Here is a 27,041-nt window from a genome sequence, read left to right on the forward strand (position 1 = left end):
ATCTTCTACTTTATAAAAACATTTGCTTATTATTAGAGAGTCATGGTATAAATTCCCTGTATTTTGTTTTTCTATGAAATCACATTTTCACTAAAAAAGATGTTCTGTAGTTATCTGGTATAAGTTTACCTGATGATGGTAATAAAAGAAAAATACGTGTGTTAATCATTGTTTAGTAGTTACAGTAAATGAAGCATGCAGCTGTAAAGCAACAACTCTGGCCAGAAGCTGGTCGGTTAAAATGTAAAATAATGATTTAAACTTTTCCTGCTTATGGATCCAGTACAACCTGAGGACAAACTTTATAACTCTAAAGCTGCTCATCATCTACTATTTATCAGTTGACTCAAAAAAATTATTTACTAGATTTTAACGAAGTAAAGAAGTAATGCCATCTTCTGGAATAAATGTGTGTTACAGTTTTTTTCACAGCCACACCATACGTCAGCTGGCGGCCCGCAGGTGACGTCACTCCGACCTACAAATGACTTGATAAAAAACATTTAATAGAAGAAATACATTTGAAATACTCCTTAAGTTTCAGGAAGCCATATAGATCAATGACCCACAAATGAGTTGCAAAACGATAAAGTGCATTATTTTGATGTTAGAAGTTCACAATTTAAACAAAAAAAATATTTTCTGACTTGCACAATTAAAAATTTGGTAAGTCAAATATTTCAGTCGGTGAGGCAATCTTGCTATAGAGATCTACAGGGGTTGGACAATGAAACAGAAACACCTGTCATTTTAGTGTGGGAGGTTTCATGGCTAAATTGGACCAGCCTGGTAGCCAGTCTTCATTGATTGCACATTGCACCAGTAAGAGCAGAGTGTGAAGGTTCAATTAGCAGGGTAAGAGCACAGTTTTGCTCAAAATACTGAAATGCACACAACATTATGGGTGACATACCAGAGTTCAAAAGAGGACAAATTGTTGGTGCACGTCTTGCTGGCGCATCTGTGACCAAGACAGCAAGTCTTTGTGATGTATCAAGAGCCACGGTATCCATGGTAATGTCAGCATACCACCAAGAAGGACGAACCACATCCAACAGGATTAACTGTGGACAGAAGAGGAAGCTGTCTGAAAGGGATGTTCGGGTGCTAACCTGGATTGTATCCAAAAAACATAAAACTGCAGCTGCCCAAATCATGGCAGAATTAAATCAATTCAATTCAAAGATACTTTATTGATCCCCGAGGGGAAATTATAATTCCAGTACAACCCATTCAAACATACATCATGATACAAGACAAGGGGGGGACGGGTCACCGAGGCTTTGCTGCCCACTCACAGACGCTGCCCTTGCTAGATGAGAAAAGAGGCCACATTAGGTAAGTAGAGGGAAAAAATTATATCTCACACTTTATCCTTAGCAGGATACAGTTTGAGATTGCAAAAAACCTCAGCACAAAGAAGCAACAAGTTTACAAAACAGCAAAATCTTTTTGCCACTTTTTTCTTACTTTTGTCTTTTGCCTTATAATCCCGAATTCGAGTCTCCATTTGTTCACATAGTGACAGGTCAAAGCTTCCGTTTTCAGGCCATGTTGCAGGCAATCCACGTGTCCTTTTCTCCCATTTTTTAGAAATCTTTGGGATCTTTGAAGCACAACCTGGGTTCTTACACCCGATAATCACTGTTGGTAGATTGTTCATTTTCTTTTAACAATTCAGTGTTAATTAGGTGGTGTTGTTTAAAATATATTTATTTTCCTATTACTGTTGTTACGTTGTAGTAACTATTTAATATTGTGTTATCCAAATCAAAGGAGTCTTTATTTTAGTCTTTGTATCCTAATCAAGCCTTATGCGGTCCAGACTTATTTTTAAATGATATTAAACTTAATAAGCAACTGGTTGTTGCGTGTTTTATTTTAATTGTTTGGTATGCTCTCTTACTGTAAAATAATTGGTAAAATAAAGTAAATGCAAGTTTGTTTTACTCAAGGTGCTCTTTTATCTTTGAGTAAATTATTCGATTAAACCGCTTGCACAACCTTTTTTTACCAAATGTGTGCAAGTCTGACTTGCTGTAAAGGAATCTTATTCTTTTATTTTATCATTTGTTGATTCACTTAAACATATAAAAAATTTAATTTGCCTTCTCTGAAGTAACTGTAAAGACCTTTGCTCAGAATCTCTTAAGCTTAAACAATACAACTTCAGAGACCAGTCCACTGACGAAGGCAACTACAAAAGTTGTTAAATGACACATTTTTTCCAAGTTGACTTTAAAAATTGTCTCTTTAGCCTAAGACAAAATACATTAAATCAAACCATACAGGCAAGGGAGGGAGTGGTAGAATGTGTGGGTGTTTTGATGCAAGCTGGAGATCTTTTTCCTTCTCTCTTTTGTTTTGTATCCAATAACACTTTGGCAAAACTTGTGATCAAACCAGTTCAGGTTGTAATGCTAGGATTTAAAGTTTTACTAAAAGCGGTCTCACTGTTTTATAAAAGTTTCATCTTGTCCCGATGGCTGATGATTCGGCATAGGACATTTGGCAACTGAAACGTCTAGAAACCACAAAACAGAGCGAAGAAAGAGGAAAACACACTTAATTTAGACACTCACAGTTATCATTCTGAACAGAACAATGAAACCCCGAAGGCAATTCACACATTCAGTGTGGCCAACACATGCACATTTTCATACGCTTTTCATGCATCACACACAAAATACCAATCGACACACTGCCTTTCACTCAATCAGTGCTGATCAAGGCCATTCATAAACCACTCCAACTTCATATGTCTTTCACACTCTCATACTCCTAATGTTCTTCCCTGGGGAGTTCAAACCTAATTTATAGTATTGTTGATGTCCCAATTGATCAATTCTTTTACTTTGTGTAAGCTCACAAGTTAATTGTTTGCTTAACTCACTTTTGTCTTCAGAGGCCTACCAGGAGTGAGTGGGTGGGTGAGTGGGTGGGTGGATGGATGGATGGATGGATGGATGGATGGATGGATGGATGGATGGATAAAAATTAAAGACTTCTAGATGCTTTGCAATTGGGAAAACCTGTGAAATCAGCAGTGTATCAAATACTTCTTCTCCCACCTGTTCATTACTAGGTGACTAGTTTTACTGAATTAGATTGTGTTTAGTCAGGCATTGCCATGTGTACTGATGCACAGCTGTGTCAAAATCTCAACTTATACAAGACAGTTAAGACAAGCTGTTTTAACCATCCAGCAGCAAAGTTTCTCTTCTGCTGTTGTTCTTGGATAAGATGTATATCATACCTTGAGGTAAAATGCCTTTGTTTGCCCTAAAAAGCATTTATCTGTAAGACTGGAGTAAAGAGTTTCAAGACAGTAAGTAAAATCATAGCCAATCAAAAGCATTAAGGTTCTAATAAAAGCATCACAAGTAATTGAAAATCATTGAAACCAGCAAAATAGGCTTTTTCTATTATTATGTACAAAATTATAAATATACTGTATTTTTTTATCAGCAATGTAATAACTATTCTTTCAGCTTCAAAGAAAGACATTTCAATTATTGTATACAGTTGTGTTTTAGAATTTTATATTTATACCATGACACAGTGAAACCATAATATTTACACTCAAGGTATCGCACCATTGTGACATCTCTGATTTTATCTACTGTACTGTTTACTGTAATGTTTTTCAATGATGTCTGCAGATGTTAAAGAAGAGGCACCTGAAGAACAAAGTCCTGATATGGACCATCAGGAGCTGGAGCTCCTCCACATAAAGGAGGAAAGTGAAAGAATCTGGGCCAGCCAGGATGGAGAACAACTGACTGCGAAGGAGGAGACTGATGATACCAGGTTTCCATTAACTGTTGTTCAGATGAAAAGTGAAGAAGATGAAGATGAACCTCTGTTCTCTCAGTTTTATCAACACAGAAACAGAACAGAATACGGATGTCTTCCAAACAGCAGCTCAGGTGATCATATAAAAGGAGAAATTAAAGAAGAAGACTGTAGAACAGCAGAATCCAGCAGGAATGCAGATGTAAATACTCATGGAGGCACTTCCAGCTATTCAAAGACTGAAGAGGAGGATGATGTGAAGCATCATAAATCTGAGCTTAAAAATTTGTCAGACTCTGAAACTGAAGACAGTGAGGATGATTGGAAGGAGAGCAGGACTCCAGGGTCAGGCAGAAACACTGTCAACAAATCTTTGAGCTGCTCTGAGTGTGGAGCAAAATTTTCAAACAGACGCTCTCTTCATAGTCACATGACATGTCATCCAAGATTAACGTCTGCAGATTGTTTTGGTAATGAGACATGTTTCAGAGAGAAGAAAGTTATAGATTCACTGACAACGGTCCAGACAGGTAGTAAAAAGTTTATCTGTGGTGAGTGTGATAAAGGCTTTAACTGGAAACATGATTTAAAAAGACATATGAAAGTCCACACAGGGGAGAAACCCTTTAGTTGTGATACATGTGGAAACAGGTTTGCACACAAATCACATTTGAAAACGCACATGAAAATCCACACAGGAGACAAACCCTTTAGTAAAAAGTTTAACTGTGGTGAGTGTGATAAACTTTTTAACTGGAAACATGATTTAAAAAGACATATGAAAGTCCACACAGGGGAGAAACCCTTTAGTTGTGATGCATGTGGAAACAGGTTTGCCCACAAATCACATTTAAAAACACACATGAGAACCCACACAGGAGACAAACCCTTTGCTTGTGATTCATGTGGAAAAAGATTTGCCTCTAAGTCACATTTAAAAACACACATGAGAATCCATACAGGAGAAAAACCCTTTAGTTGTGATCCCTGTGGAAAAAGATATATCTCCAAGTCACAATTAAACATGCACATTAAAACCCACACAGGAGACAAAGCCCTTAGTTGTGGTCTATGTGGAAAAAGATTTGCCTACCAGTCAGAATTAAACACACACATGAGAATCCATACAGGAGACAGACCCTTCAGTTGTCATTCATGTGAAAAACGATTTTTCTACAAGTCAAATTTAGCCAAACACATGAGACTCCACACTGGAGACAAACCCTTTATTTGTGATGCATGTGGAAAAAGCTTTATCTACAAGTCAAGTTTAGCCAAACACATTAAAATGCACACAGGAGACAAACCCTTTAGTTGTGATGTATGCGGAAAAAGATTTATCTACAAGTCAAGTTTAGCCAAACACATTAAAATGCACACAGGAGACAAACCCTTTAGTTGTGATGTATGTGGGAAAAGATTTGCCTCCAATTCAATTTTAAAAGCGCACATGAAGATCCACGCCGGAGTGAAACCCTTTACTTGTGATGCATGTGGAAAAAGTTTTGTCTACAAGTCAGGTTTAGTAAAACATATGAGAATCCACACTGGTGTGAAACCATTTAGTTGTGATGTATGTGGGAAGAGATTTGGCTGCAGATCAGATTTAAACATACACAAGAGAATCCACACAGGAGTCAAACCTTTCAGTTGTGACGCATGTGGAAAAAGATTTTCCCACAAATCACAATTACATGTACACATGAGAATCCATACAGGAGAAAAACCCTTTAGTTGTGAATCATGTGGAAAAAGATTTACCCAGAAGTCAAATTTAGACATGCACATGAGAAACCACAAAGGAAAGAAACCCTTTGCTTGAGGTTCTTGGGATTAAGATTAAACAAAAAGTCAAATTAAAAACTTTCTTGGTACAATAAACATGCAGCCTTTTATACAACCTTTGGTCAAGCAAATAGAAGCATTAAATATTTGGTCAAAATCTGACCTTCCCAAAGGAAGCTGCACTGACCGTGTTGTTAGGGGGCGTTGCTAAAGTGATGAAGTCAGTCAACTCTGCTAACGTGTTCCAAATTCGTCCATGATGATGCATACCAAATTTGAAGTGGCCAACTTCCTTTCCATTTTAGGGCATACCCCCAAGATACTTTCTTTCTTGGTTTAAGGAGTTATACCAGTGTGCCAAATTTCAGATCTCTACGAATAAAGGTTTAGTCCATCTAATGTTTGGGGGTGTGGCAAAGAACTGAAGATGACATTAAAGAACAAAAATCTCATGCAGAGGACAACTTTGGGTAAAGCTGTGTACATCCTGGGGTATGGCAAAGCCCCCAAAATGCCCCGCAAACACGTAACAAAAATCCAGCACTTACAATAGACCTACGCAGCGCTTAGCTGCTCAGGCCTAATAACTAAGTTAAACCATTCGCTGAGGAATAATTACATAACATTGAAAATCGGTTGTCCCTGAAGGTTATTGATTTCTAATTTAGGAAATTATTTTTTTAAATATTATTTTATTAAAATAATGTTTTACTTACCTTCTGATTTGTGTTGTGACTGGTTGTTTGAACACATACCAATTGTTGTCCTTAATTACTTTTAAAACTAATTTGATCTCATTTCCAGATTCCTAAAAATAAATCTTGGTTCTTAAACATAAATATCAACACTGAACTGTGACATCATTGCATCAATTTTATTGGTCCCCTTTTATCTTTTATTTCTATATAGTTTCTTCATGTTGCTTGGTAGTTTTAGTTGAATGGTTCTAGTTTAGTATTTTGTTAATTTAAATATTTTAACATAGAGTTTAATTGTTTTTGTTAATAAATACTTACATTTTGAAGAGAAGTTGTGAATTTATTCCATATGTGTGCAGAGTTTGCTGTTCAGTAATACCAGTGCTTGAATCACTCTTTCATCTATTCTTCTCTTCTTCTACCACCACCACAGTCAGCAGGTATAAACAGGACAATACTTGAAAGATTGAATGGTTATTTAATTAAATATTAAATAACTTCAACATATTATTGCACAACAACATTTTGTTTATCATGCAGTCATATCAATTTAAAACATTCTGAGATTCCTAATTTTCTGTTAACTGTAATTGTAATAAATTTCATATCTTTAGTGTCTGTCTACAGCCATCTGTGATGGAATAAATCCTTCATTCAATGTAATATTTTACCCTTCTACACCATTTAATTTATTTTGCTGCTCTGTGTTGGATTCAGACCTTTATTTATTAAATATCTGTGAATATCCCAAGCTTTCCTCAGTAAAGATTATAATACAGTTTTAAAGTAAAAGTTTATTGTTCAAAACGAGGGTTTTAATCCAACCAGGAGCTGTATTTTCCCTTCTTTTGCCTCAGAAGCAACAAAACACTGAAATCCACTTTGAGAAACCTCATGAAAACTGTTAAAGTTGTGCCTCTACATGGAGTTTGTATTAAGTCTATAAAAGTCACAAATGGCAGATGTGGCATGATTATTGGTTATAGTTTATAGAACTCTCTTTACCCTACCTGCTTCATTAATGACAAAGTTCTGTCATGAAGTCGTACCTTTTCATTAATAATAAGTAAACACTTTATGTTGAAGAAAACAGCTGAAAACAGCTGAAAGGATTCACTGTATGTTATTTTTCAGTTTTTTTGTTCTATTTTTACTTGATAACATGGTGGTTTTATATTTTTCTTTAGCAAATTAATCTTACATTAAATGGAATTTGTGAATCTTTCCTGACTTCTGTATTACTTGGTTTTACTGCAGTATTTTTGTGTTTATGTCTTGGTTTTAAAAGGAGCTATAAGAGCAAGGTTGAATTAAACCGAAGATCAGTAAATTGTATATGAATAAATGTTTTAAGGAAATTTTGCTGATTTCTTTGACTGTAAGTGACACAGTGATAAGTGAATGTATTGATTATAATTCAGTCAATATCACAATACAGTGGCTTTTAGACTTTCAAATTTCCATTTAAGCTCATATTGATTCTTTTAAGTAGATCTTTAACTGTTAGAAATGCCTGTTGGTCAATCTTCAGCTCCTTTTATTAATAATTCACTTTAAGCAGATAATATACCAGCAAATAAGATATGTCCACCCTTTCATTTTTCCCTTTTTATACACAATATGGGTTGAATAATGGGAAACATCTTTTAATGATGAAATAATTGGAAAACAAATGAGTTCCTCTTTAAAATATAGCTGCACCTTCTTTTCCATATAAAATCTAACTGAAAATATTCAGTTAATATTTCGACTAAAACTATTTGACTCCAATTCTCTCATAAAGAAATCACTGAAAGGATTTTCTAACATATGAAAATAGTTTATTTCATAAAACCTGGCGATGATGGGGTGGATAATGAAGTGACTGGGTGAACCTTGGGCTGCTAGAGTTCCATTAATAGGTTAACTGAAGAATTGTGACTAGTTTTTTATTTTTATTTCGAACATAACATATTATTGATTAGAAAATAATTTGGTTGACTTTCTTATTGAGGAGCAGTGATAGGTATTATTTAGTCAACTCAGAGGTAAGGAAACGACACAGTCAGTTACAGGTTCTTCTCAAAATATTAGCATATTGTGATAAAGTTCATTATTTTCCATAATGTCATGATGAAAATTTAATATTCATATATTTTAGATTCATTGCACACTAACTGAAATATTTCAGGTCTTTTATTGTCTTAATACGGATGATTTTGGCATACAGCTCATGAAAACCCAAAATTCCTATCTCACAAAATTAGCATATTTCATCCGACCAATAAAAGAAAAGTGTTTTTAATACAAAAAATGTCAACCTTCAAATAATCATGTACAGTTATGCACTCAATACTTGGTCGGGAATCCTTTGGCAGAAATGACTGCTTCAATGCGGCGTGGCATGGAGCCAATCAGCCTGTGGCACTGCTGAGGTCTTATGGAGGCCCAGGATGCTTCGATAGCGGCCTTTAGCTCATCCAGAGTGTTGGGTCTTGAGTCTCTCAACGTTCTCTTCACAATATCCCACATATTCTCTATGGGGTTCAGGTCAGGAGAGTTGGCAGGCCAATTGAGCACAGTGATACCATGGTCAGTAAACCATTTACCAGTGGTTTTGACACTGTGAGCAGGTGCCACGTCGTGCTGAAAAATGAAATCTTCATCTCCATAAAGCTTTTCAGCAGATGGAAGCATGAAGTGCTCCAAAATCTCCTGATAGCTAGCTGCATTGACCCTGCCCTTGATAAAACACAGTGTACCAACACCAGCAGCTGACACGGCACCCCAGACTATCACTGACTGTGGGAACTTGACACTGGACTTCTGGCATTTTGGCATTTCCTTCTCCCCAGTCTTCCTCCAGACTCTGGCACCTTGATTTCCGAATGACATGCAGAATTTGCTTTCATCCGAAAAAAGTACTTTGGACCACTGAGCAACAGTCCAGTGCTGCTTCTCTGCAGCCCAGGTCAGGCGCTTCTGCCGCTGTTTCTGGTTCAAAAGTGGCTTGACCTGGGGAATGCGGCACCTGTAGCCCATTTCCTGCACACGCCTGTGCATGGTGGCTCTGGATGTTTCTACTCCAGACTCAGTCCACTGCTTCCGCAGGTCCCCCAAGGTCTGGAATCGGCTCTTCTCCACAATCTTCCTCAGGGTCCGGTCACCTCTTCTCGTTGTGCAGTGTTTTCTGCCACACTTTTTCCTTCCCACAGACTTCCCACTGAGGTGCCTTGATACAGCACTCTGGGAACAGCCTATTCGTTCAGAAATGTCTTTCTGTGTCTTACCCTCTTGCTTGAGGGTGTCAATAGGGGCCTTCTGGACAGCAGTCAGGTCGGCAGTCTTACCCATGATTGGGGTTTTGAGTGATGAACCAGGCTGGGAGTTTTAAAGGCCTCAGGAATCTTTTGCAGGTGTTTAGAGTTAATTCGTTGATTCAGATGATTAGGTTCATAGCTCGTTTAGAGACCCTTTTAATGATATGCTAATTTTGTGAGATAGGAATTTTGGGTTTTCATGAGCTGTATGCCAAAATCATCCGTATTAAGACAATAAAAGACCTGAAATATTTCAGTTAGTGTGCAATGAATCTAAAATATATGAATGTTAAATTTTCATCATGACATTATGGAAAATAATGAACTTTATCACAATATGCAAATTTTTTGAGAAGGACCTGTATACTGGCGGCAAGGGTAGGTCACACTCTGCAGTGCAAAACTACAAAGTATTAACACTCCTCCCTCTTTATTTATACATGCTTGGTCACACACAGTTCAAACAACATTCAAGGTGGGTGTGTGTGTGTGTGTGTGTGTGTGGGGTCAGAAAGGTTAGGGTTCATGTGTCTTGATTTCAGAGAAAGGAGTGGGGATTGGTACCAGTCCCTAGATGTTGCTGATAATAGCATAACTCACCCTTCTCTCCTATCTCTTTGTCTATGACATGTGGGGGAAGAAAGCACTTAGAGCAGACACAAGTGATAAACAATATAAAAAGTCATAAAAACCCTAACAGTTCCCACCTGTTTTATCACGAATAAGTCATGAGTAAATACATGTAAAATGAAACACTCTGTGTAAGCACAAACCCACAGGACGGAAAACAGATTATTTCGTTGGAAACACTTACACGGTTCCGCCGCCCTAGGCAACCACCAATCATGGCAGAGTGAAACAATATAATAAAGCAAAGAAACAAAATGTAATAATAATAAAAAATAAAAGAATTAAAACAAGCCTTGTTCATATGATCATTGCACGTTTTCTCATTTCACTTAAACAGCAACTTCTTTTGATTTTCTGCTATACGGTCATTTTATGAAGTACAAGTATGAATACACTCAGGCATTGAAGATATATTCATTTACAACATGTCATCATAATCATCTGCATTTTGGGTCCAGTGTTCATCTTGTCCATCTCTTCTCGTGTGATGTTACATCCTGTGGATCCTGTCTTAAACAGAGAAAGAGCCCTGCTACCAGGTTTAAGCTCAGGCTTATCAGTCCTGTCCACACGTCACAGAAAGCCATGCTAAATTGGGCACAGGTCAGTTGTTTTCTTCGCCGGATTGAGATGTTAGACCATATGGATCAAACCCCTTTGTACCCGGTCATTCCCCTGTTACCCCGTCGGTTGGTTTGGCTCCTGTAACGGTGATATTAGCTTACAGTGGCTCTTGTGGATCCAGGATGGTCTCTCTGCGATTTTCAGAGCTGTCGGTGTGGTCAGAAGAACACGGTATGGCCCTCTCCAGCAGGGGGTGCTCCAGTCCTTTCTGTGAAGTGTCTTAATCAGGACCAGGTCCCCAGGCCTCAGGTTCTCTTGTGAAATCGGAGCAGAATTTACTGGCAGACTACTGGATAACTGTACTTCTTTTGTTTGTAACATCTTATTCATCCATTCAGCTAATGATGTTTCCTGCTGTGCTTTTCCTATGTCATCCATTTCTGATGGCAATGGAAAAGGTCTGCCATGTACTATTTCAAATGGAGTGAGACCAGTTTGATTTGGAGTTATTCTCATCCATAATTTAACCAGAGATAGACATACAGGCCATGGCCTCCCTGTTTCTTCCATTGTTTTCCTTAATCTATTTTTTATTGTTCCGTTTGTTCATTCAACCAGCCCAGCAGATTGTGGGTGGTAAGAACAATGGTTTTTTAACTGAAACCCTAATGCTTTAGAGCACAGTTCTATTACATTATTTACAAAATTAGTCCCATTATCTGATCTTATGATTTGTGGGATACCATATGTAGGGAAGTAATGTGTCACTAAACTCTTTGCCACTGTGAGCGCATCACAGTGTTTTGCAGGATACATCTCAACCCACTTCGAAAATGGATCTATGACCAGTAAACAATATTTCTTTCCCCCTGACCATGATAACTCTATGAAATCCATGTGTATCGTGTGAAAGGGATGGATTGCTGCTGGGAACTGGCCTCTTTTGGGTCTCATGTTCCCCTGCGGATTATGTTTGCAGCAAATAATACATGATCTACAAATGTTTTTTGCATAATCAGAAACATTTATGGTATGGAAATGTAGATTTACTAAGTGTATCATTCCCCCTCTCGACACATGGGAAACCCCGTGTGTCGCATGGGCCGCCGTCTTGTATAAATTCTTTGGTAATATTGGCTTATTTCCCAAATTATAAATGTCATCTTTCTTTATGGCCCCTCTATTCAGCCAAGATTTAACTTCTGCAGCTGGTGCAGATTGTTGTGAATCTTTCAGCACATCTGTATCTATAAATAAGAGATCTGACATTTTCAAAGTGAGGGGAAGCCTCGAAGCTATTTTAGCAGAAATATCAGCAAAGGTGTTCCCCTTTGTTTCCATGGTTTCATCAAATTGATGCGCTTTACATTTACAAAGTGCTATCTTTGCAGGTAGCTGGATAGCAGTTGTTTTAACAGATTAAAATGTGTCAATTCTGTTCCAGCTGATGTTTTAAACCCTCTATTTTCCCATATTTTAGCAAAATGGTGAACAGAACCGAATACATATTGGCTGTCTGTATAGATGGTTAGGATTTTTCCTTCATATAGTTCACATGCTCTGATAACAGCATACAGCTCTGCAGTCTGTGCTGAGCATGTATGGGGTAGGGCCTGTGATTCTATAATTTTAGTTTCAGTGGTTACTGCTTAACCAACTCTGTTTTTTCCGTATTCATCTTTTGATGCTGATCCATCTGCAAAAATTATTTGTGAGTTTTCCAGAGGTGTCTGAGAGATATCTTGCCTAGGTTTTGTATCTTCCTCAACCTTTGTTTTGCAAGAATGTGGTTTTCCATCTTCTGCTGTTGGAATTAATGTGCTAGGGTTCAGTGGACCACATCTTTGCAAAGTTATATTTGGTTGTGAAAGTAACAATGAGGTCAACGTAATATGCCTTGCATGAGTCAAGAAAGGAAGTGAAGTTTGTAGCAATATAAGTGACACTGAATGAGGAACTTTCAGTGTGAGCGGGTGGCACAACACAATTTCAGCTGTCTGCCTCACGGCTTCTACTGCTGCGATGCAGCTCTGCAGACAATTTGGAAATCCAGATGCCACAGAGTCCAGTTTTTTAGAATAAAATGCTAAAGGTCTGTTTTTGGAGCCAAATGGTTGGGTTAATACAGCTTTCATATAACCCTTACATTTATCTACACAAAGTGTGAAAGGCTGGCTATAATCCAGCAGAGCTAAGGTGACTGTTGTTTGAAGCAGATTTTTTAGCTCTGTGAATGCTACTTCTCCTTCCTTAGTCCATATGATTTTGTCTTTTAATGTCATGTCTTTGCCATAGATCATAGATTGCAAGGGTTGTACAATGGCTGCATAGTCTGGTAGCCATTCTCTGCAAAAATTACACAGTCCCAGAAAGGACATAATTTGTTGTTTAGCTCATGGTTTTGGGGCTTCTTGTATGGCTGTTTTTCTACGACCATGTTGTGATAACATATGTCCCAAATAAATCACTTTCTCCTTGCAAAACTGCAGTTTATCCCTAGAGGCTTTGTGCCCCGTCTGGTAGAGATGTTTCAGAACTGTTATGGTAGCTTCCTCGCAGTGTTGTTGAGTGTCTGAAGCTATGAGAATATCATCTACATACAACAGGACTTGACTATGTTCAGGCACCTCACAGGTGCTCATAGAGTATCTTAAGGCTTGTGTATATACATGTGGACTTTCACTGAAGCCTCGTGGTAGTCTGGTGTACAGGTCCTTCTCAAAATATTAGCATATTGTGATAAAGTTCATTATTTTCCATAATGTCATGATGAAAATTTAACATTCATATATTTTAGATTCATTGCACACTAACTGAAATATTTCAGATCTTTTATTGTCTTAATACGGATGATTTTGGCATACAGCTCATGAAAACCCAAAATTCCTATCTCACAAAATTAGCATATTTCATCCGACCAATAAAAGAAAAGTGTTTTTAATACAAAAAATGTCAACCTTCAAATAATCATGTACAGCTATGCACTCAATACTTGGTCGGGAATCCTTTTGCAGAAATGACTGCTTCAATGCGGCGCGGCATGGAGGCAATCAGCCTGTGGCACTGCTGAGGTCTTATGGAGGCCCAGGATGCTTCGATAGCGGCCTTTAGCTCATCCAGAGTGTTGGGTTTTGAGTCTCTCAACGTTCTCTTCACAATATCCCACAGATTCTCTATGGGGTTCAGGTCAGGAGAGTTGTCAGGCCAATTGAGCACAGTGATACCATGGTCAGTAAACCATTTACCAGTGGTTTTGGCACTGTGAGCAGGTGCCAGGTCGTGCTGAAAAATGAAATCTTCATCTCCATAAAGCTTTTCAGCAGATGGAAGCATGAAGTGCTCCAAAATCTCCTGATAGCTAGCTGCATTGACCCTGCCCTTGATGAAATACAGTGGACCAACACCAGCAGCTGACACGACACCCCAGACCATCACTGACTGTGGGTACTTGACACTGGACTTCTGGCATTTTGGCATTTCCTTCTCCCCAGTCTTCCTCCAGACTCTGGCACCTTGATTTCCGAATGACATGCAGAATTTGCTTTCATCCGAAAAAAGTACTTTGGACCACTGAGCAACAGTCCAGTGCTGCTTCTCTGTAGCCCAGGTCAGGCGCTTCTGCCGCTGTTTCTGGTTCAAAAGTGGCTTGACCTGGGGAATGCGGCACCTGTAGCCCATTTCCTGCACACGCCTGTGCACGGTGGCTCTGGATGTTTCTACTCCAGATTCAGTCCACTGCTTCCGCAGGTCCCCCAAGGTCTGGAATTGGCCCTTCTCCACAATCTTCCTCAGGGTCCGGTCACCTCTTCTCGTTGTGCAGCGTTTTTTCTGCCACACTTTTTCCTTCCCACAGACTTCCCACTGAGGTGCCTTGATACAGCACTCTGGGAACAGCCTATTCGTTCAGAAATTTCTTTCTGTGTCTTACCCTCTTGCTTGAGGGTGTCAATAGTGGCCTTCTGGACAGCAGTCAGGTCGGCAGTCTTACCCATGATTGGGGTTTTGAGTGATGAACCAGGCTGGGAGTTTTAAAGGCCTCAGGAATCTTTTGCAGGTGTTTAGAGTTAACTCGTTGATTCAGATGATTAGGTTCATAGCTCATTTAGAGACCCTTTTAATGATATGTTAATTTTGTGAGATAGGAATTTTGGGTTTTCATGAGCTGTATGCCAAAATCATCCGTATTAAGACAATAAAAGACCTGAAATATTTCAGTTAGTGTGTAATGAATCTAAAATATATGAATGTTACATTTTCATCATGACATTATGGAAAATAATGAACTTTATCACAATATGCTAATATTTTGAGATGGACCTGTAATCTTTTCTGGAGACCAGCTGTGTCCCTCAAAAACTTCATGTCCCCAGTTCTGCTGAGAGGATCCAAAAAGCTGCAGATAGGTTTTTGTGCCACTGTGAGAGGAGGCAAGTACTATTCTGTGTTTGGATCTGGGATTAAACTGTAACAGGTGAGATCAAACATTTAGTTTATTATTCTTTATGTTCCCATTATTGTCACACAAATTAAACTGAAATTTAAAAGGTCACATATATTGTATCAAGTGGACATTTTTTTAAGTTTCACAGATACACTAAACAATGAACAAGTGATCTTACAAATCCTCTATTTTTACTGTCTGTCATAAGAAGTCATTTAATTCAGGTTATGTAATGTATGCTACAGAAATGCAATAAATGACTAAATAACAGTAATTCCCTTAATGAGTAAAATATTCCTACAAAAGATGGTGCACATTCTAGTAGAAAAAGTTAATATTTTATCTGAGGCTGTTTGATGTTTCTTATTATTTTTATTAGTAGTAGTAGTATTTGTAGTAGTAAATCATTTTAATGTTATTCTGCCTTTAATCTCTTTAAACAATGAAAACTATATTTACCTCTATGATAAAATTGCTGTCAAATAAATCCTGCCATTCAGAGTTTATGTATCAATTTATTTACTAAAACTTGATTAATAGAAAACAAATTTATGTATTGATTTTTACCAGTCTCTTTGTAAACTTAATTATTTATAATTAGTTTCTCACAGGAAAGTTTTTACGTTTTATGATTCGAAAGTAATATTGTAAAAATATAATATTTATGTCCATTTGTGCTTCATATCTAACAGGGAAACACTCATTTTATATTTCTGCCATAAAGAACGGTTTCTATGCAGCCATTTTCTGTGTTTAATGTTAACAACAAGGTTTTACTGTCCAACCATAAATACTTAAATGGTGTCTAAAGATTTTAGTGTGAAGAACATGTTGATTCAGGAAATTCTGCACTTCTTCTAATTGTTCTCCATCTTTAGACGAGCAGGTAGTGAGCCTGTACCCAGCAGCGTCCAGAGCCGACCTCAGGGGTAGAACCTCCCTGCTGTGTCTGGCTTCAGCCATGTTTCCTCCTCTGGTCCGATTCTCCTGGAAAGACAGAAGGACGACGTCATTGTGCACGCTGAGAGTGAGCAGCTGGAGCTCAGAGAATCCAGACACACTGCTGTCATCTTTATGATCCACCAGCTAGAAAACAGCACTGATGATGGCAGCTGCTTTGTCAGGCATGAGGGAGGAGAAGTGGAGGACCCAATGAAGCAAAGTAATTAGGAATCTTTGATTTAATCCACTGATGTTCCTTCCAACATCTAAACATTTTATTTTTTCCTCCCTTTTCTCAGGGATTTCTGCTGTTGCAGTGACAGACGAGCCACCTGCAGATCTTTTCCTGGGACCATTTTTCAGATGGAAGAATGAGGTGAAACTGCTCTGTCTGCTCTACACCAGGGAGATTGTGAAGAGTTTGGTGTTGACCTGTGACCTTTCTCTGCTCTGCATTCTCAGTAAAAGCTGCACACATGCTGACTGAACGCTTCTTTTAAAAACTTCTCCTCATTAAATCATTTTGCTCTTTCTCCCTGATCAGCATTTACAACATTTGGTTACAACACAGAACAATTTATGCTGCATCCTTTATCTTCTGCACAGACTAGGAGGTTTTCTGTGATTTCAACACAATAATATTTCTTTATCATCTACTTTGTACATCTTGTAGCATTTCAATGATTTACTTTTATCTTCTTTTTTTTTATTCAATTATATAAAAAGTGTGTTAAAAGGTCTCCTTATTTAGACTCTAGTCATGTTTTCTAATAGCATTAACACAGTTTTATAGTATTGAAGTAATTCCATTAAAAGCAACTCCCAAAACAGGATGACACACTAATAAAGTAACTGTTTTAGGATATGACCAAATAGGTGATAAACTAATATTTACATGTTAAAATGCACTTATTGCTTCAGCTTAATTCGTTTTTCAATTATTTTAAATTACATTCATATTCTTACAGTACAGGAGTGTATTTTATGTCAATTTTAAAAGTCTTATCATTGACATGTTACTGAGTGGACATGAAACATAGTTTAAATGTTGCAACTCAGTGAAGCAAAGAGAGAAGTTCTGAATCCTTCCTGGAATCAGTATTTCTAACCAGAGCTGTTGCTGCAACTGTCATGAAAACATGAAAATGAAAACCTGCAGAAGCCACACAGCCCATCTGCTGCTTGGATGACTCAGAGCTGATTTTTCTGTCCTGATAACTGCTCTGAACAAGTTCATGTCTGCTGGAGAACCTCAACCCCACACACAGAACACTGATCTGGCATTGAGGTGGTCCGCTTCAAAGTGTCTCTGCTTCCCAGATGTTCCAGTTAATGGGATGTTGCTCTAGACAAGAGGGATTCCAATCTACATGTTTGGGTTTCACAGTTACAGTGAACGTCCAACTCCAGATAGAGACGTATCAAGACCTTAAGGCATGCTTCGCTGCCACTGAATGATAACATAAATATTCTCTTTAAATGTGAATACTGGAGAGGACAATATGTGCATGACCACTGAGAAGATAAGTTCATGTTCTCCTTCAGTAGATGGTAGACTTTGCCCTGCCTTTCAGTGTTTGACCCTTTCTCTCTCCTAGACAAAGCTATTGGCTGAGCTCTTTTCTTCAGTCCTATAAACTTGAAAACTGGCTCAGAGGTCATCTGCTTAGCTGGGTTTCTCTCCCAGATGAAGCCACTAAAGGAGCATCTACTGACATTAACAGAACATCTGGTTCTGATGGAAGTTTCTTCCTGTTAAAGTGGACTTTTCCTCTCCATTCCTCTTCATTCCTGCTCAGTATGAGTGATTGCTGCAAAGTCAACAACACAATGCAATCGACTGTCCACCGTCGATACATGCTCATCCAGGAGGAGTCAGTGCTGCAAGTCGCTGACTCAATGAAATTTACTGGGTTTATTAGACAGAAAACATTTTAACCAATTTGAATAATAAACTGAATTTCACTGCATTATTTGGATCAATTGGAATGGATGTACTTGACTTGGAATCAGTGTGTATGATTGAACTAAATTGTTTAGTGCCTTGAGATGACATGAGTTGTGAATTGGTGCTATATAAATAAACTGACCTGAGGACATTTTTATAGGTTGCCTTAGTCAAGTTTGTTAAAGCAGCGCCTTGGGGCTCGTGCTGAGCTACTAAAATTAACCTAGCCCATATACCAAGAGCCAGTTGTAATATTAGGGAATGAGCAGCCGTGAATAAAAGTGACTGTTGAAGGTGTGGATGACTGCGATAGGCTACTCAGTCGTCCAGACCTCCAGTTGAAGAAGGGCGAGACTTCTGGATGCAGGCTGTCAGAGGCTAGGCGAGTCATTTCCCAACACCAGCTTAAACAGAACTTCCAGTAAACCTGCTTAGTAAGATCTTTCAGGTTTAGGGAAGTCCAGACCCGTTGGATGGAGAGCTGGATTGAGCAATCCCTTTAGACATGGGGAAGTAGGAGGGAGGGGTTAGCTCATCGGACAACGAAATAGTCTTCTCCTAAATTGCCAGAGAAAAAGCACCCCACTGGACCAAGAACCCTAATAGTGGGCAACACAGCTGTGGATGGGATTAAAAACTTCTGCAACAAGAAAAACACAGAAGTTATGATTGGTACCAGTAACATGGTCTCTGATATCTCAGAAAATATTCTTGCAATCACAGAAAAGCGCCCGTCTCTAGAAAACCTTATTATACACTGTGGAGCCATGGATGACGTGGCTAAGAAAAAATCAGAAGGATTGAAGGAGGATTTCACTTGTCTTCTGAATATTGTTGGAGGTCTCGATAACAAGGTGTTCCTCAGCGGACCCTTTGCACCGATTTTCTGTGGAGATTACATTTTTTCAAGACTTCTGATGATTAATAAATAGTTGAAAAAACATGCTACTAAATCTGTGAACTTCATCGACAACTTCAATATCTTTTGGGAAAAAAGACAACTGTTCAAGCAAGATGGTTTCTGTTTTAAGTTTTTAGAAAAATTGAAAATGTTATTCCTAGCATAGATACTAGATTTAGAAATATTTGTGAAGAAGATTTCCGTAAGAATTTGACTGTGTTATTAAAAATGTAGCATTGGATAAAGCTCCTGGATCTGATGGTATAACTGCAAATTTTTACAAATTCTTTTGGAAAGAGATAAAAATGTTGTTATTTGATGCAATTATGGAAAACATCCAGAATATAGAGCTCATGACAACAATGAAGCAGGGTATCATCACATTAATAACTAAACCAGGAAAAGATAAAAGGAACCTGAATAATCTAAGACCAATCACTCTTCTCAATACAGATTATAAAATATTTACTAAAGTTCTTGCAGCTAGATTAAAAGTAGGTATATCAGATATAATTAGTTCTACTCAATCTGGTTTTCTAAAAGGTAGATCAATCTGTAATAATATTCGTCTGGTTCTGGATTTAATTGAATATGCCCATTTGATTGACAAGGATGGTTTTATCTTGTTTTTGAACTTTCAGAAAGCCTTTGATTCGGTGGAACACGCTTTTATTCTTGAAACATTTTAACACTTTGGCTTTGGTGAAAAATGTATGGATATAATCAAAATGTTGTATACCGACATAAATAGTTGTGTTTCCTTAAGTGGAGGGACGTGCCCAAGATTTACTATAAAAAGAGGGATTAGGCAAGGATGTAGTGTGTCACCTCTCCTGTTCATCACAGTTACAGAAATCTTAGTTATCTTCATAAGAAGCTCCAATCTTCAGGGCTTGCAAATTAGAAATCAGAATGTTATCATAAGTTTAAAAAAAATAAAAATCAAATCCCACTGGCCATCCAAACAGTGAATGCATTTTCAAAAGCTTCAGGCTTAAATTTAAATTTAGAAAAATGTGAATTAATGAGCCTCCATGAATGCTCTCAATCATCGTTATATAATATAAGGGTCAAATTGGAGGTTAAATACTTGGGAATTTGGGTAACAAAAACTGAAAGTAGTTGTGTCAAACTAAACATTGAACATAACCTAAACAAATGTAAATTGATACTTAACTGGTTCCAGAGAGACCTAACTCTTTTTGGTAGCACCCTACTTACCAAAATGGAGACCTTATCAAGATTTATTTACCCAGCATACTCATTATCTATAACCCCAAAAATTAACAAGGAAATTAATAAACTAAACTTTAACTTCATCTGGAGAAACAAACATCACTATATCAAAAAAGGAAATGTAGTTAAAAGTTATTAAGAATGAATTAAAGCAATAGATTTTGAAATAATGAATGGTGTTTTAAAACTAAAGTGGATATAATCTTTTCTTAGAAGTAGTTATGAGATCTGGTTTGCTGTTCCCTCTCTGGTGTTTAGTAAAATACGTGGTATTGAGTTCTTGTTGAGATGTGACTTTGAGATTTATAAATTACCTGTAAAATTATCTGCGTTTCACCAGCAGGTGCTGTTAAATTGGAAATTAGCATATAAACACAACTTTAGTCCTCATAATATTCCTTTATGGAATAACAGAGTTATTTTACACAGAAAAAATTTCAGTATTTATGGAAAACTGGATGGAGAGGGGAATTAGCTCAATTAGTCATTTATTGGATGATAATGGCAATACATATGCATATGAAGATTTTACCAGTAAGTATAATCTAATATGTACAAAAAGTGAATATAAAAAAATAATAAAAATAATACCAAATGCATTTGTTCAGCTAATTAACAACAATTATGATACAAAACTAGTAATTAAACTACAGAGGATCGAAATAAATGGTTTAGATTTATTAGACACAAAATGTAATAATAAGTTTCTAAGACAATATTTAGCCAAACAAATCTACCCTGGACTGGTAAGAAGGAAATTTATGGACAATTATGAAAAGAAAGATCAAATAATTTTAATGTAACGTTTTTTAAATTTGTGCTCCCACCAAAATATAAAGAAATACATTTCAAAACTCTACATGATATTTACCCCTCAAATGAGTTTATAAGACATAGATTTAAAATAGAAAGTGATAACTACTATATATGTAACGAAGTCGAAATAACAGAACACCTTTTCTTTTTCTGTCAACCTATCAAAAGATTATGGGAATCTCTGCACAACCTCCTGACCAGTAAATTCATAAACATAGTCCCCTTCTCATCACAAACTGCTTTATATGGATTTATATCTGAAAACAGAAGAGTTGAGTATCTTGTTAATAACATTATTATTATTTTAAAATGTTATATACATAAAAGCAGATTTGGAAAATCAAAGCCGTTATGGTTGGTATTTAAACAGGAACTCCATCTTCTGAATCTTTCCTTGGACAAAATTCAAAAACCAAAAGTGAAAAGTTTGTCATATCACCTCTCTAATTTAACTCAGCCCTCTCTCGACACAAATTAAATAATAATGCCTTTCTTTTTATTTAGGATTTTTGGAATTTTAATTTTAATTTGTATCTTTCTGTTTTATTTTCTGTATTATAATTTTGATGTTATTGAAGCATGTATATGAAGACCTCCTTAATTTGTATGTATTTTATTTTTTTGAAGTGTAATACATAATCTAAACATCTTTCTACATGGCAAATAAAAAAAAAGAAACATATAGAGAATGTATTAGGAATGATGGTTTCTATGTTAATCTTGAATATGTTGTATCAGTTGAGTTTGTCATTGTTATTGTTATAAATAAAGTTATTTTAAAAAAACACGACCATACCCGACTTCCGCATTCAAGATGGTTGCTACTCGCCTAGTGAAACGTTTCTACTGTGACGGTTTTTAGCGGCTCTTTATTATTTATGCAACATTTATTTTCAGTGTTTATAAGACGAGATGTTTCAACGCTGTTTATATGCACGAAATAGCGCGTAGATCAGTGTTATTGTTGTAAGGCTGCTGTTACAGTTGTTATCAACACGAACGAAAACAAGCAGGAAACTGGAACGCTACAACTCGGAAATGACGTAAGTTCCGACGTCCCAGTTCCGACTTCCGAGGTTCCGCAGCATTTATCCTTTGTTCCCTGTTCGTCAGCAGCCCAGAAGCGGGAGTGTTGATAAAGCTGTAAGAGAGCTGCAGCAGCAGCAGTTGATGAACTCTGGAAAGAAGTCCAGCAGCTTGAGGAACATCTGGTCAAAGAAACTGGAGGGAAGCAGGAGCTCAAACAGCGGCAGGACGCAGCAGAGGAAGAGACACCAGATGATGGATGATGTTTTCCAGCCCAGATTAGGTTTGGATGTTTCCTTCTTCATGCCAACTGTGTGGATGGTAGTTAAAGTTTAGGAGCCGTTTTCAGTCTGCTGGTGGATTATTCCTCTGAATTAGAACTCGTTGTTAGGATAGTGAAACATCAGCAGGAGCTTCTGGAGCCCAGCTCAGAAATATTAGAGTTTGAAACGACAGAGGATCATCTAACTGCGGTGAAGTGAGCCGACGATCGCTGACGGTAGAAATCAGATGCGTCCATCCATGGTGTATTACGGTAGAGGAGCTGTATGTTATGTACCAAACACCCTGCACCATGCAAACTGTTTAGGCTTCTACCTTCAGGTGGCGCTACAGAGCGCTGTCTGCTAAAACCAGCCTCCACAGAGACAGTTTCTTCCTCCAGGTTGTTTCTCTGATGAACTCTTGACAGTCAGAGATCCAGAACAACACCATGCATACCTGGACTGATCTCACATTATCTTCTATTGTAAACTCAGTTGTGTTTATATCTACATTTAAGAAGATATTCTTTATTATTGAGAACAAAATGTACCAGAGTCAAATGTCTTGTTTTCTGAACAAACTTGGCAATTAAGCTGATTTTATGTAGTTATCATTTCCTTTTAGTTATTTCAAAATAAAACAGCCATAACTGGATTAATCTGTGTTATATATTTGTATATTTTCAGTATGCATCACATATACTGAATCAGAAAGTTGTTCATAATGCATGTAATGTGTTTCAGTGCTGCCAGTAGATGTTAAAGAAGAGGCTCCTGAAGAACAGAGTCCTGATGTGGATCAGCAGGAGCCAGAGCCCCTCCAGATAAAGGAGGAACAGGAGGAACTCTGGACCAGTCAGGAAGGAGAGCAGCTCACTGTGAAGGAGGAGACTGATACCAGGTTTCCATTAACTGCAGCTCCTATCAAGAGTAAGGATTTGTTTGTGTGTGTGTCTCCTGTCTGGCAGCTAACAGTCTGGTGCATCTGGTTGTCTTTTATGATCAAAAGTAGATTAGCTTCACAAAAAGGAGGAAGAAATTAGACGTTTCCCTAGTTTCAGAGTTGACTTTATTAAATGAATGATACATATATACATACAGTACATATCTGGGCCAGCAAACCTAATCCTGTGATGGAACACAATGTGACTGTTTTTCATTTAATAAGCAAAATTAAAATGATCTCATGAAGCATTTATACTGTATTTCTGTAAAACTACTTGACTTCTAACAGTAACTTAGTAACGGTACAGAAATGTCATGATTCACTGCGTTTCATTCAGGACAAACAAGCGTATAAATGTATAAAAGTTTTTACCTCAAAGTGAACAAAAATGTTTACATTTCTCATGTGATTTTATCAGTACGTTCTAGTGTTTGAAAACGTGGGCAGCGACTTCCATATGGCACTGAGTTTAACGGCTCCATACGCTAAAATCACCTAGAGGATCGACCTTCCCTTAACAAATTATAAGTTTAAAATTGACAAAAGTTTGTTTGTACTATAGGATGGGGAATGGGAAGAAAGACTAGAGGGAAATTGCAACAAACCACAGAACTACAACACGAATCGTTGGATGAAGACAGCAACACTAGCAACAAGTCTGAGCACGAGGTCATGGAGGCTATTCAGGCTAGCATCATTGCATTTATACAGGCATCACGGGCGGAGGTAAAGACAGATTTTACCAAAACTATGGACCTACTGAGAAAAGAACTGGGAGGATTTTCGACAAGAGATGGGTGGAAAGCTAAACAAAATGGTTGCCGAGATGAAAGAAATCACGGAGGGTCGCAGAGGGTTGTATACATGGAGGACCTTAACACGGAGAGAATAGAGGCAGTAGCACGCTCGCTGCAGCTGCAGGAGAAAGTTCAAGCTCAGTTCACCGATCTGAAGGCCGCTCAAGGCGAAACAACATATACGCGTCCTCAGAGTTCGAAGTTGAAGGGGTGTTTTTTTGAACAAGATTACCCCACTGAGATTGTCATGAAAAGAAAGGCCTATTCCACAATCAGAAAGACGGTTAAAGAAAAAGTGCAGCGCTCTATCCTGCAAAACTTGGCGTGTTTTTTGACACTGGGCTGATCACCTACAGCAGCGCATTGCATGCGAGAAAGGAGCCGACAAGATGCCTCCGTTCAGAATGCTCGGCCAGCACCTCCACTATCTCTCTAGAGAAAAGCTACTCTGATGTCCTTGACTCTATCAACAAGAAGCTAACCAGCCTGGATGCTTGGCTCTGAGGGAATATCTGGAGTTCAGCCACAAACAACAAGCTTCGCTCACAGCCAAGAATTAAACGCTGAGGGATAAGGTAAACAAATGTACCGATGGAATCACGCAGCTGTCCGAAAAAAATAAAAAAATGAGAGAAACTATCCTGAATATACAAGCTCAGGGCATGCAGGACAACCTTGTCTTCTCTGGAGGAGGACGGTGAATCCCCTATCTGGGAATTTCTCCAACGTCAGCTAAAACTCCCAAGTGACGAGGTTAAAAACATCGCATTCCATCGTGTTAACTGGCACGGAGGTAAGAAGCCCGACAACAACCGGCCTCTGCCAATTTTAGCGAAATTCAGGCACTACAAGCAAGAAGAGCAGGTCAGGAGTCTGTGCAGAGCTCTATGGGGAACAGATCTCAGCATCAATGACCAGTTTCCAGAGGAGATCCTCAATCTGAGGCAAGTATTATTTCCAATCAGGAAGAAATATATCACCGAAGGCACCAGAGCTACAATGGCTGTAGAACTCTATGTTAATGGACAGTTGTTCAGGGACCGGGATATCAATCCATAGTCTTGTCAAGAATATCACCAATGTTTTTTTCTTTAGTACTCGAGACCAATTAAATGCCATCGACATTAGTTGATTGAATAAGCAGTTTCTTGAAAAAAAAACCCTGGTCCATACATGACAACTTCTGTCTTGTCTGGATTTAGAAGCAGAAATTTAAAGTCCTCCAAGTTTTTATGTCTTCAAGACATGCCTGTAGTTTAACTTGTTTGACTCATCAGGATTTATGGATAAATAGCTGTGTAAAACAGCAGAGTATCATCAGCAACAGTGGAAAATATATCCCATGCTGAGTGATAATTTTACCATCATATATATAATAATCAAATATATAATAAAGATGATTGGCCCAAACACTGAACCCTGTGGTACTCCTCGAGTAACCATGGAGTTTGAAGATGATTTTTAATTTGCATGAACGAGCTGGAATCTGTCAGACAAATAAGATTTAACCCAGCTTAGTGCCACTTGAGACCATTTAAATCCCCGGGCACTAGGTAGACTGTGGAACACATGCAACCAGGTACCCCTCCATCCGAAAGAATCACCCTACCCTGGGAGTGTATGCTAAACCTATATATGACCAGGAACTCTCCTTCCAGCTGTCACATGGTTCCACCTCCCTGTTTGAAAACATCATTATGCCAGTTGTAAATGTTTGCGTTAATACTGAACTACCCCTGTTTCTGTGACACACCGGATCTATTATGAATACCACTGATTCCATTAGTTCACTTCGTCCCCCGTCATTTAAGCAAAGTAGCCAATTTTGTCAACCCAAACGTCCCGTAAAAAGTCTATCTGATAGTGTGTAATAGCAGGTGTCCAACCCTCAATCTAAGTGTGGCTGCAGCAGTCTAATTAACATGGTTACAGAGCGTTCCGTAATCAAACCCAATGTACTAGACTTTATATCAAACTGCAGGTCATTTGTCCTTATAATGTGCATCAGTGAGGATGCTTATTCTATCCTAACAAAGGTGAAAACACTAGCATTTGTATTTTATCCCTATGGTGTGTTTGTGAGAGCTCATCTAAAAGTAATAGTAAGCAAGGTTATTCCTAACACCCTGACCCCCCTCAGTCTATTATCTGAGGCCATGAGAATATCTATTGCCCCTTTTCCTTTTCTCCTTCCCTTTTCATGTAAAGTAGTTTTACGATGTTTTTAAGCGAGAAAGTAGACCTCCAAACTTCATCTGTGCAGTCATTTCATCAAGAACAGCCTACATTTAAATATTTTTTCAGAGCAGCAGAGCTCTACTTAAAGGCTGGTCTGGCTGATAAACTAAGCTAATCAAGCAGCTGGACTGGGACTTCCCCACAACCCAGCTACCTGTTATCTGTTTGTGGCAGCTGAAAGTGAATGTAAGGCGTTTTGTAGGTATGTGGGGATTAAACGCAAGTACCAGAGAATATTACAGAATATTTTTTGCTGGAACTTTGTGACTATTTAAGTTATGGTTGGCATTAATTAACAATTTCACCACAGTTCTGAAGGACAAATGTTTTAATGCAGTGCTGATGATCAGCGTACTTTGTTTTTCATGAACATAAAAAATACACATTTTCCTAAAATTGTCTTTTTATGTAAACCTAACCTATTGGAGTATGTACTCTTTCATAATTTTAATGTTTCATAGTTTTATGCAGATTGCTTTGCAGGAGGACAGACAACAGTTCCAGGTTTGGACGTAAAAGCTCAGTGATCCTACCATGCTCTACTCTACTCTACTCTACTCTACTCTACTCTACTCTACTCTACTCTACTCTACTCTATGCATCTTCTACTTTATAAAAACATTTGCGTATGATTAGAGAGTCATGGTATAAATTCCCTGTATTTTGTTTTTCTAAGAAATCACATTTTCACTAAAAAAGATGTTCTGTAGTTATCT

At 37.9% G+C, this 27,041-nt stretch overlaps 3 protein-coding genes across 10 annotated transcripts in view; 2 read left to right on the top strand and 1 right to left on the bottom strand.

Moving 5' to 3' along the window:
* LOC124861417 (gastrula zinc finger protein XlCGF57.1-like) overlaps window positions 1-7,502 on the top strand; it is a 364,644-nt gene extending 357,142 nt beyond the window's left edge. For all 3 annotated transcript variants that reach the window (XM_047355165.1, XM_047355167.1, XM_047355166.1), the window contains one exon: window positions 3,663-7,502. In XM_047355165.1, coding sequence (XP_047211121.1) covers window positions 3,663-5,617 — 1,955 coding nt within the window. In that variant the 3' untranslated portion in view covers window positions 5,618-7,502. The remainder of the gene's footprint in view (window positions 1-3,662) is intronic.
* The window catches only part of LOC124861426 (gastrula zinc finger protein XlCGF57.1-like), a 1,067,819-nt gene that overhangs the window by 784,274 nt on the left and 256,504 nt on the right, over window positions 1-27,041 (bottom strand). The window lies entirely within an intron of this gene.
* Window positions 21,871-27,041, top strand: part of LOC124861447 (oocyte zinc finger protein XlCOF6-like) — a 31,739-nt gene continuing 26,568 nt past the window's right edge. The window contains exons 1-2 of the mRNA XM_047355236.1: window positions 21,871-22,364; window positions 23,089-23,274. Of these exons, the coding sequence (XP_047211192.1) occupies window positions 22,226-22,364; window positions 23,089-23,274 (325 nt within the window). The 5' untranslated portion in view covers window positions 21,871-22,225. The remainder of the gene's footprint in view (window positions 22,365-23,088; window positions 23,275-27,041) is intronic.

The sequence above is a fragment of the Girardinichthys multiradiatus genome, chromosome 24 (assembly GCF_021462225.1).
Source record: "Girardinichthys multiradiatus isolate DD_20200921_A chromosome 24, DD_fGirMul_XY1, whole genome shotgun sequence".
Classification (NCBI taxonomy): domain Eukaryota; kingdom Metazoa; phylum Chordata; class Actinopteri; order Cyprinodontiformes; family Goodeidae; genus Girardinichthys; species Girardinichthys multiradiatus.